The following is a 12403-nucleotide window of genomic DNA, read 5'->3' as shown; positions in this document are numbered from 1 at the left end:
CGGGCCTCCAGGTGGACAGGGACCTCCACTCTAATTAAAATCTCAACAGATTATCTAAAAAAGAATAATGAAGATATAATTATCATCATAAAATAAAATATGGTCAAAAATATGAGACTTATTCCCTTAATTTTCCGACTGTACTTTTACAGAAATGTATTAGGTGAAGTCAGCAGGGGCCACATATTTTTTCTAGCCCCGAGCCTCCAGATGGGTTGATCCAGCCCTGCCTGTCAAATTCATTTGAAGGTGCAGACAGAATAAAGGAGAGTTCTGATCGTGTTTATTGTGCAAAATTGTTGTAACATCTGTGTTTTTCGTAGTTTGATCGTGTACAGCAAATTTTGGAAAAGGAACAGACTTTTGTAACAAGCGTGGTCAGTAATATTTAATTTCAGATTTTGCAAGGGTTGAGGGCAAGATGCTCCACCAACATAACAATTTCACGTTTTTTATTACTGTACTAGTACCGTACAATCGATTTTTAAAATATGGACTTCTCAAACGCAAGGTGGGGAATTGTTCTCTGCCGTTCCCAAATGACGCCCCTGGTAATGGAATGGTTTGACACTAATATGCAGGATGCCCACACCTAGGTTTTAGGGCACAGGATGCGGCAATAAGATTATTGAGGAGACTAATTTTCCATTGAAGATGGATCAATCGAACTTGATAATAATAAATTTGGAGGAAGAAAGGTATATTTGTGGAAAAGAAAGGCAAATTGGGGGCGAGCGGTAAATGTGGCTTAGAATGGTAAATTTCAGATAAATTGTACCCAAATCCTTGAGGGTATAGACATCTGTGATGGAACTTCTTGTAAACACAAAATACAGGTCTCTGTGTGGTGATACGGCACCGATGGAAATTAATCCTTCACAACCCCCTTTTACAGATACATTCTTTCGTTTCAACCGGAATACTACCATCCTTGGACAACAGCTAGTAAAACTGTATTTTTTATATGATAATTTGCAAATCAAGTTTATTTTTTTTTCTCGTATATTCATGGAATGCCAGGACGGACTTCTGGGGGGGGCGATGGGTTGTAATACTACTACTTAGGGCTACTTTTAAGAGCTCCAATCTTTGGGATGGGTTTTATTTATATATAAAATAAGAAAGGTTCCTCTTCTGGGGGGCAATCGCCCCGATCGCTCCCCCCAGGATCCGCCCCTGCGGAATGCGTAGTTAAGGAGAAGAACTAATAATAGGATAAAAATAAAGAAACCAAGAAAAAAACAGTTATATGTGCCAGTCGTTCTCTATTAAAATGAAAACTTTATAAGAAATTCAATTAAAATTACATTCCCTTACACTTTTGCCCTTTACTGTGAAATAAAAGGTATCATAAAGTTGTATACGAAGATTGGATTGGATGACATTAGACAATGGGGATGTTCACTAAAATATGGATTTAATATTTGTGTTTTTAATGTAAATATTTCTCTAAAATGTTCCTTGAAATATTGGATCAACACAATTTTTAATATCTGAAAATATATCGGAATAAAGTTCTGTACAAATTATCTGCACCATTCGATCGTGACGTAATGTCATGTGGTATTAGTCCACTTTGCACATACGAATTTACTGATTTAAAAAAAAAAATGATTTACTTATTCTACTAAACATAGCTGAGTGAGCGTCAGCGACCGAAGGTTGTTAGAAGCTCCGTAAGGCTCGTTTTATTCCATCTTTATCACAATTCACAGAAAAACACCCTCCCATTCATAGCCGATACGCCATGTTAATACCACGTGACATGACGTTACGATCGGTTGGAGAAACAATGTAAATTTAGCCTCACCCGTCTTTGCCCAGCATGGACAGTGTGCGAAACTGCATGCATCTTTTTATTATACTGCAGACAACGCATATCTTCAAACGTACTTCGGGAAGAAGAATTTCTGAAAACTGATCCATCGCAATACCGATTACAGTGGAGCTTAAATAAAATGAGAAAGTACGAAAGATCTACTGTGTAGTTGTAGTGTGCATAATAAGAGGGAATGAATTGATCTTAACTAAACTGAAAGGCGAACACATAATCCCTCCCCGCTGGTCTATTGGCTAGCATAAAAAAAAATGAAAGGAAAGGAAATCTTTAAGTTTTACGTCCCACGCATATGCCGACTAGGTTAAAGGAGACGGTGTTGATGAGAAATGAATGAAATGGTGGAATGAAGAAAGTGGAAGGAAACGGGAGAACCCCGAGGAAATTCACGCACACGGTAGTGGCTAGCATGTGTGTCCTTAGTGTACGTGGTTCCGAGTTCGAATCTCGCTAGGAGAGCAGAACAATTTAATTTAATAAATATTCACCTTCAGTAATCATTCGTTTCCTTTAGCCTAAAAGGCTTGTGAAACATTAAACTAATTTCATTTCGGTTTTTAAGTAAACTAGTTACCTATGAGTACAATTTGTTCAAATACATATTATTATTTGAATATCGATCTTATTTATTTCAAATCTCTAGGCAGCAACTGTACCTCAATGATAGAGCATTTACCTCTGGTGTGTGGGGTCGTTGGTTCGATCCCGGCTCCTGCTTTGATCCTGGTTCGAGTCAGCTTTGTGTTGGCCAAGCACCGTCTGTGTGAGTTTGCCTCTGGGTTATCTCATTTACACCCACTTTCATCATTAAATTATTTAATTCATTCTCATCTCACTCTAGGGTGATCTGATTCTGACAAGTGAAAAGTAGGATAATAGTATATGGTAGTTTACTGCGTCGGCAGTACACATGTTCTTATTTCATTTAACGTTAATTTTAAGTTAATCATTCATTTTCATTACAAAGAAAAACACTGAACAAAAATATTGAAGGAATTCAATAAACTCAAATTGTTTTGATGAATGACAAACGGTGGTTTATTTTTATGAACGAACAGTGAAATTTCGTGAAGGACTAAAAAAATAGCGATTTTCGGAGCCAAGGATGTTATAAAATAGAGGATCTGCCTATATGTATCTTCATCCTATTAAATTAATGAAGCCAAGAAACAACCGAGCATCGGCAAGTCTGACTGGTACACTTGTTTTCGCCATCGTTTGATTGGCTACTTTCGTTTCCGCCATGATTGTTGGCTCAAAACATTGCGATCTTATTGGGCGGAGTGGGCAGAGTAGGGGTGGCGAAACTGTGACGTATGGCTTCAAGATTTTGTTGTAAGGGCAGATCCTCTATTTTATAAGATCATTGTTCGTAGCGTGGGATTATTTTAAGAAATGAAGCAAAATTTAGACCGGCACGAGGGAACTTCTACTTATCTTGTTAGCATTACTGTCGTATCTTGAAGTAGAACTTTTTCCTAACTTACCAATATATCAAGAAGCACTTCTGTGAAAACAATGTATTGCAAAACGATGATTTGTTGCTTATTCTCCTTTCCTAATCTTTCGAGGAGTGTTATAAAATACAGCGGTTCATCATTCAGGAAAAGAGTGCATGTGATTCAAAGTGTTATGAATAAAGAATGAAACATTAAAATATTGCAAATAAGTTACTGTAAGTCAGGACACTTCGCAGGACATTTTTAAAAAAGGACATTTCTCGAGTTTCTAGGCGTCTTCGTAACACGCAGGACAGCTCCTTAAAAAATAGTACTGTACTGCGAAAACCAGTACGTCTTGTCACCCTATATTACTGTCTCTTTTAGCTTGCAAGAGGGGGCACGATGGCTCAATAGTAAAGCGTTTACCTCTGGTACGTAGGGTCCCTGGTTTGATTCATGTCCAAATAAGTGTGACGGGCAACATCGTGTCCGTGGGTTTCCTCAGGGTACATCCGTATCTTTCCACATTCTCATTCTACCAATTCTTCCATTATCATTCACTTGCCTTAATCATCGTCTCCCTTAGTCTAAAGGCATAATCGTAGGATGTTAAACCGAAAGATTTCAATTTTCTTTTAACTAGCACAACATAACGCTGCGATGTAAAATTGAAAGATTTCATTTCATTTTTTGTCTCGTATATACAATAACACTGGACAACAATAACAACAACAACAAAATAATAAATAAATAAATAAAAATGTCTGAGACATTTAATATTTTAATGGATTCTAAGTATATTGTGTACACTGAATTCGAAAATATCGTTAGTCTTGCCAAATTGGCTCTAGGTGTTGATATAATGGGCTTCAATATTGATGTATCGTAAATTAAATATGGCATGTATGACACTATTATACGATAAAAGTTGTGAAAATGAAGACATAATTTTGTGCCGAATTTGATTCCTTATTAATGGAATTTACCTTAGTTTACAAATGCTTCCATTTATGTTAGTAAAATGTTGTTTGTTTCTTCATTTTGTCTGTGAAAAATGAGTTCTTCACAAAGAGGCTATAGAAACTACCCAAATGTCTTTTTGCTATATCTGTGGCGAATACTGTCAACCAAAGCAAAGGTGGAACATTACTGACTTCGTCAAGCAAGCATATTGTGCATATTTCTGTATAAAGGTTGGAGACCAAGAAAAAAGTTGTTTGCCCTGTGTAAGAACAGGGTTGAACTTCGGTGTGCCTATGGTATGGTGACAACAGAAGAATCACCATGCTGATTGTTATTTTTGTGCCATAAACGTTGACTCAATCGTTACAAAAAACACAAATGGGGATATCCTGACTTAGAATCAGCGAGAAGACCAGTGCCTCACAGTGAGGACATTCCAGTGCCGGAGTTTACCTCTCTCTCTCTCCACTTGCATTGTCGGATATTTAAGAAAGCCAGTCAGTAAGGCGCGCTATACACCACGAGATCAATCCTAGGAAATGTCTTAGGATTTATCTTCGGAAAAATGTTATGACATATCTTGTAGGAAATCCTACCCTTTTTGTGCCATACGCGTGAAGAGTTTTCCTGTCTGACCGAATGACGTGTATCAACATTGTGAAATAGTTCTATTTAATAAAAAGTACAAAATTGAAGAATTACTATGCTAACCATACTGCACATCCCACTGATATTAATAACAGGCGTTATATTGTTAAATTGAATACCTCTAAAAAAGAACATAAATGTCAGAAGGGTGCTGTATACTTTTGGTGCACCACATGTTAGAAGATTTACAAATAAAATTTAATACTTTGCATTAAAAGATATATTTATAAGGATCAAATTTCTGCAAACAACATAATAATACATAATACAACATAATTTCTGCATACAAAGTAATACAGCTGTATTTTATGTTTACAATTGTAGGGTTACTAGTGTAAAATTATTATAAATGTTTTAACGACCGATAAAATAGGTGAGAGACAATGTTTAGCAGAAAGGGTCCAGCTAATTTTTCTAAGAAATGTTACAATTTCGGTAGTTTCTATTTACATGAGTTTAGTTTAGGCTGGTTCAGGTTAGTTACGGTTATGTTACGTTAGATTATATTAGTATATGGCTCCAGCTAATTTTCAAAAAGTGATAGAATTTCGCTTACTTCTATTAATATTAGGTTAGTTTAAGTTAGTTAATTTCATTAGGTTAGATTTGGTTAGGTCCAAGTACTTGTATCTTCCATTTCTCCTGTAAATTTTGTATGTTTTGCCTACTTTTGGACCCTTCCGCGAAACATTTACCTAAGTGAATGCATATGAAAGATGACCGGTGATACTATTTTCCACCACCGGTTTATTTCTGTATAGTTTACAGAAGCTATAGTTTATGTTTACAAGTGCAGCGCTACCACCACGATACCATGACAATTACTATTCAAACTCGTATCGTTGCCGAAACCCACTTGTTTTCACTATATTAACTGACGCGCCTGCTTCCTTCGCTTGCACCCTCTGACTGACGCTGGAGCCCCGGCTTCGCCCTGCCCTGACTGTTAGATAGCATTCGTACTTTCCAGAGGCCACCTAGCATAACTTGGTTTGCGTTTTTTGCATTATAGTTTTTATGCTATATATCCGCACCCTGTATTTGTACGTAAATCGTAAAAGAATTGTAGTTTATCATCAATTGCTTTGATGGTTCTCTTGAGGGATTTTATTTATGCTATGTGAATAATTTTCATGTCGGTCAACGTAAATCATTTAGGAAACAGTGATAAATTATAATTTTTCAACAATTATTTCGAGTGGTACACCTAAAGTTAACCTGTACGATTAGACGATTCCTCATCAGTTTTGTTTTCACTTTCTCTTACCTGATGTCGCTTAAATCGAAATCTTACGAATTTTCTTTCCGAAATAGAGCGTGCTCTAAACAAGAGAAATCTCATAGGATCGTTCAGAACACAGGAAATGACATGCGATCTGATGCCATACATGTTGAGATTTTGACTCTAGGATAAATCGTAAGAGATTTCCTAGGATCTATCCTATAGTGTATAGCGCGCCTAAGTGACATCAGTAAAAGTGAATTTGAGGATGGGAAAGTGCGAAATGAGACAGATCTCGCAAAATGAACTGAACAATCTTATACGAGAACTCAGTCTATCAAAACAGCAATCAGAACTTCTTGCATATAGGCTGAAGGAAAATAACTGTCTGAGCTCTGGAACTAAAGTAACAATTTATTGAACAAGAGAGACACTTTCTCCCATATTTTAAGAACGATGAACACGTAGTGTACTGTAACAACATTCTGCAGCTTCTTCTTCAATTAGGATTACCAGAATATCGACCAGAAGATTGGCGGCTCTTCATAGACAGCTAATCAAGAAGCTTCAAATGTGTGTTATTGCACAATAGCAACCTCTATGCATCTGTTCCTGTTGGGTACTCGACAAAACTTAAAGAAGAGTATGCAAACATTAAGCAGGTATTACAGGTGCTACGTTATTATGAACAACAGTGGTATATCTGTGTAGACCTTAAAATGGTAAATTTACTGTTAGGACAGCAAAGTGGGTACACCAAAAACCCTTGCTTTATCTACATGTGGCATAGTCGAGCTGAACATCTAAGTTGGGAGCAGGACACATGGCCATTAAGAGAAAATATGTCAGTAAGTGCAGGAAACATCATTAATGAGTCGTTAGTTGCCAGGGACAGAATCATTCTTCCACCTTTACATATCAAGTTGGGAGTTATGAAACAATATGTCCGGGCTTTGGATAAGGATAGCAAATGTTTCAGATTCATTTGTATATGCAAGGTAGATGACACGACACGTTGGCTGAGTGAAGAACAGAACCTGCATCGCTTTCATTGTTGTCAGGCATTTTTCGAGTTGAACAGTATCCTCAATTATTGAAGAGAATAATCAGAATTGACGAGTTCGAATATAATCCCGAATCAAAGGAGCAATCCAGCGTATAGAAGAGCAGCTACTCAGCGCCCCCTCCCCTAAAAACTCACCTTTGAGTTTCAGATTCCTCAAAGATGTTATTATTCATTTGGGGGGGGGGTATACGTGGAATACTACTGCAACATTATGGTTCCAGGTAATCAAATTGGAAATGATGATGCTGCTTATGCTTTTGAAGGGAATAATTTACCAAAAAAAAACTTTCATGAAGAAGTTTCTCCTGCAAGATAACGCTATTCCTCATGTATCATATAAGGCAATGAAAGCTCTCGAAACAATTGGCGGACAGTCTCGGAATAAATGCTCCATTCATTCCAAAACTCGCACTCTTCGATTTCCGAGCTTTTCTAACAGTTAAGAAGGACTTTCGCGGAAGGAAACTTAGCACCAACCAAGAACCGACTGGCAACCCTACTCATAAGAATGTCCTGAAATGGCACTGTAATTTTTACATAGATTATTAATGGTAACAATAATATAAATTTGGCGTAACAAAAGCAGTCCAGCACTTACTGGAAATTAGGAACAGTCTAAAACCATGTTTTAATAAAATATTTTGGCAAACAATTTCTGATTCTTTGAGTAAGCTAAAAATGTGTGATTTCATGTGCATATGATTGGTGGATAGAATCACTTCACTAGCTATAAATAAGTAACTAATAAGTTATTATAAATAAATAATAGTCTAATAAGTCATATTTATAAATAAGTAAAATTAGTGTTAATATAAAGAGAAAGAGGAAGATAGTGTAATAGGCAAAAGACAAATGAGTAAATACTTTTGAGTTCATTACTTCTTTTGTTTGTATTAAACATTAGATTAGGCTTTTCTGTAATTTAAAGTTAAAACTATTGTAATTGATATATTTTGAAATTACTTACCTTTTCTTAAAGTAGATGCAAAGTGAATGTGTATGATGATATATTTATCCTTTAAAATCGTTACTTTTCTTATATTTATTTTATCAACGAGTGAAGGCAGTAAAAGACCTAAAAGGATATATGAGAAAGTGGTTCCTATTAAATATGATGTAACTGATGGGAATGATACTGACATACCTCAGAATTATACTGGTAAGTACATTTATGAAGGAATAATGGAGCCGACGCAGTTTATGTGTCCATAGATTTGTAAAACTTACAGCAGAAATATGTATTGTTATTTCAAACGAGTAACATATGATTATATAGAGATCTTACGTCTGATATACTTAATAAGAAACAAATATATAAAATAAAGTATGTGCTTTTAGCTCCACATTACTCATTATGGATGCCACGATGCATTGATTATATCAAGGCAGTGTACAAACTCATAATGGCCAACTACAAAGTGTCCGAATGATGTCCCGGCAGAGTTTCTTTCAGAAACAATGTTCCGGAGGGGGGCACACTCGGTATTCCGTAAGGCACTGCTGATACTATTCTATTTATTATTATATTTTAGACTATTATTTTGGTTGGTCTTCTCCGGGGGGGCACTCTCAGAGCTCCGGGGGGCAGTGCTCCCCAAAAAACTGGTCTGGAAGAAACACTGTGTCCCGGCATTACTTGACCACACGGTTCTACCAAATTTTGACACATTTCTTACATTTTCACGTTAGGTTAGAGCTTTGTATTTATTTTAGCAGAGCAAGCACTAAATTCAAGAAACCGATCTAGGAAACCTTTATTGCACAAAGAGGAATGCACATCTCCAGACCAGTGTCCGTCTGTTTCCTTAAGAAACTTTCCCTTGACTGACACAAAACCTTCCCTTCTCTTATCAAACTTTCCCTAGTTTGTTGAGTGTCCAGTTCCTCTGACAGAAGTTATGTGATAAGATTAATTTAGCTATATTAAGGGAAGTGCCAACTACATTTGCCTTATTCATTTGTTTATTGCTTGTATTTCTTTTACTTTACCTTCGTTTTTTGTACAAAAAAATACACCCAGCCAAGAATGGGTAGTATTATGCTATTCTGAATACAAACAGACACATACTATTGCTATTGTATTGGTCCATTTCTGAGAAACAAGGAAAAATTTAAACATTTATATTGGTCAACTACTCTGCGCGAGAGTCTCCCTGGATTTTCATGTTCGTCGAAAAAAATATATCTTTTCCCTTTTTGCTAAATTTACGTACGAAACTTCCCTGAATTAGAGAAATTTCCCTCAAACTACGAACACTGCTCCGGATGGCGATTCTTGTTGCCTGGTGTCAACTCTGTGGCATACATGAGTCCATTTTTTTTTTTTCAGCTTACTAATTGGATCGAGCCGTCAAACGACAGTGAATCGATTTATGTCAGTCTAGTCTGCAATGACACGAACTCTTTTCCGAGTATCGGCTACCATGATATTCCTGAGGAGCTTGTCCGAACATGAAGTTGATGGAAAATCACTGGGCTTATTTTTGCAATGAAATGTCAAAAATTTGACAAACCAACGGCACATGGTGTAATCATTCGCCACTTCTGGCCCAAATGTACTGCTATTTTTTATTTTTATTTATTTATTTATTTATTTATTGCGGCTTGCTATGCAGATAGAATGTCCCAGATCGAATTCGTAGAAAAAAATCACTCGCAATTGCGTTTTTCACTGTATAATTTCATACGACCCTCTTTAACAATAAACTATCTTGCGACTGTCTGGGTACACTAATCTTGTCTGTTATATGTGTACAGAGCTTGTGACTTAGAAGTATGTCCTTAGTCTCTCCCTGTGTTGTGAAGCTGAGGTGAGTTTTCCACCAGACTTCCAAGCAAATATTTCGTTGGAACCAACCTGATTGTAACTACAATAGGTTAAATTAAAATTTACATTTACTTACAGTTTTAGTACTAAATTTGGCGTTGCCAGCGTGGATACGACACCCTCTCTTTTGACCACTTTAGGTTGTTTGTTGTAACTTACTACGTGTACTCGCTCTAATTGTCGACAGTATAAGTCCAAGTCTATCGCGGCAGTAGCTCGTGATGCAGGACACCATTTTGATTACACATCTACATTATATTAACATTGCATGAGTACTTCATGACACGTCAGGAACAAATATTTCTTGCTAGACACCTTCAGAGTTGGATCTTAGTCTGACTAACTAGTAGTGGCTGTGGCTGGTTCTCTCTAACGTAAAGTTTGGATCAGAGTCCGAGTAATCAAATTCCTTAAATTTAATAACACGGATGGGTCCCACAAGCTGTCGCTGAAATCTGATTGCCACATAGCACATCTGATAGAGCACCATGAGAAATGAAAATGAGCAAAATTTAAGATGCTATGGAAAAGAAGGATAGGAGCTACGCGGCTTCAAAATATGAATATCCAAAAAAAAATTATATCACGGAATTGTGTGTTTAAAGCAGTGATGAAAATTTTGAAACAGAAAATTTTCCGATTCATAAAAACATACTCCACTTATTCCTACATCGTTGTTTAGCCGACATGTGAGGTGGAAAATTTTCTTCTATATTTTTCCGAAAATTTTCCGTTCTTAACAAATATCAGTGATCAAGTAACAATCCCTCAGTATTCATAAAATTGATTTAATTCATGTATAGAAATGTTAAAAAGTGAAAGACCGTTTAAAGAATCTGAAAATTTTCATGACTCAGACAATTTTCAGTACTATGTAGGAACAAGTGAAACAACTTTTCATGAATCGAAAAATTGTCTGTCCTGTACAGTCATGAAAATTTGCCAAAAAAATTTTGAAACAGAAAATTTTCCGATTCATAAAAACATACTCCACTTATTCCTACATCGTTGTTTAGCCGACATGTGAGGTGGAAAATTTTCTTCTACTTTTTTCCGGAAAATTTTCCGTTCTTAACAAATATCAGTGATCAAGCAACAATTCCTCAGTATTCATAAAATTTGTTGAATTCGTGTTTAGAAATGTTAAAAATTGAAAGATTGTTTAAAGAATCTGAAAATTTTCATGGCTCAGACAATTTTCAGTACTATGTAGGAACAAGTGGAACAATATTTCATGAATCGAAGTATTTTCTGTCTTGTATGGAAAAATTAAAGAACTTTTTATGATTCGGAAAATTTTCATCATTTTGAAGCAGAAAGTAAAACAACTTTTTGTGAATCGGAAAGTTTTATTGCTCTGTAGAAACAAGTGAAAGGAATTTTCATGAATCGGAAAATTTTCATGACGATGTAGAAACAAGTGGAAAAAACTTTTCATAATCAGGACAATTTTGGATATTACGTATAGTGATGTTTGGTGGAAAATTTTCCACTATATTTAACTGCACATTCAGCTATAAAATTCAATTCCTGTAGAGGGAAGTTAGACAGCAACAAATTATAATTTTGCTATTAGCTTTCGGAAACCAAAAAATTTTCTACTATTTCAAGTTGGGAAGTAAAAATATGCACTGTTCTCTCTTTCTGTGTGTGTGTGTGTGTATGTGTGTGTAAAGTGCAGGGAACATATATCGAGTTTGTAGAGAACAAATATCCCATTCCAATATTTAAAACGTAACAAGAAATTGAAAAGAAACCTTTGTGAATTTATGAATTTCAGAAACAGAAGATTCCACTGTTTCTTCATATGTAGGACTCTCTATGTAATGAAATAACTACATAAAAATTCCTTATGAAGATTATTTTTGTAACAGAAAATAAGAAAAAATGATTCTATTGTGTTTAACACTGGTAAATCATAATTTCAATATTGGAATTTTGTATAATGAACATCTTAAAGCATTTATTTGTATTGTAAAACTACATTATGTATAAAATTGTATTAGAAATAATGACGATTCGATAGAACAAGGATATATATATATATATAAGAAATATGTTTTTTATTTTGTAAATTAAAGTGAAATTACTTGTTGCGTTTACAACGCAGCGCTAATAGTGCAGCTTTTTATGTTTCTTTATTATTTTATTGGAAGAATAATTATACAAATAAGCTTTATTATTTATATTTCACTTTTTCTTCTGAATGAATATATGAATAAGTAAATGTTTATTTCCAGAAAATGGTCAGTATTTGCTTTCATGAGTTACTTAAACTGGAATTTTAAGTAGTCAAAAATTTACAGTAGGCACTTTATATCTACGTATTTATAAATATTGCAGTATGTAAATCTATAAAAGTAGTAAAGCTATGAGTAAACCGTCCTATGCGTATTAA

General features: G+C 35.3%; 1 protein-coding gene across 1 annotated transcript in view; it reads left to right on the top strand.

Moving 5' to 3' along the window:
• The first annotated feature begins 8053 nt into the window (after positions 1-8053).
• Positions 8054-12403, top strand: part of LOC145687466 (uncharacterized) — a 40905-nt gene continuing 36555 nt past the window's right edge. Inside the window, exon 1 of the mRNA XM_081760919.1 lies at positions 8054-8337. Within this exon, the coding sequence (XP_081617045.1) occupies positions 8172-8337 (166 nt within the window). The 5' untranslated portion in view covers positions 8054-8171. The remainder of the gene's footprint in view (positions 8338-12403) is intronic.

This window comes from Thermobia domestica, chromosome 1, assembly GCF_964235325.1.
Source record: "Thermobia domestica chromosome 1, izTheDome1.hap1.1, whole genome shotgun sequence".
In the NCBI taxonomy this organism is placed as follows: Eukaryota; Metazoa; Arthropoda; class Insecta; order Zygentoma; family Lepismatidae; genus Thermobia; species Thermobia domestica.
The sequence above is the reverse complement of the archived record's forward strand: the minus strand, read 5'-3'. Positions and strand labels throughout refer to the sequence as shown.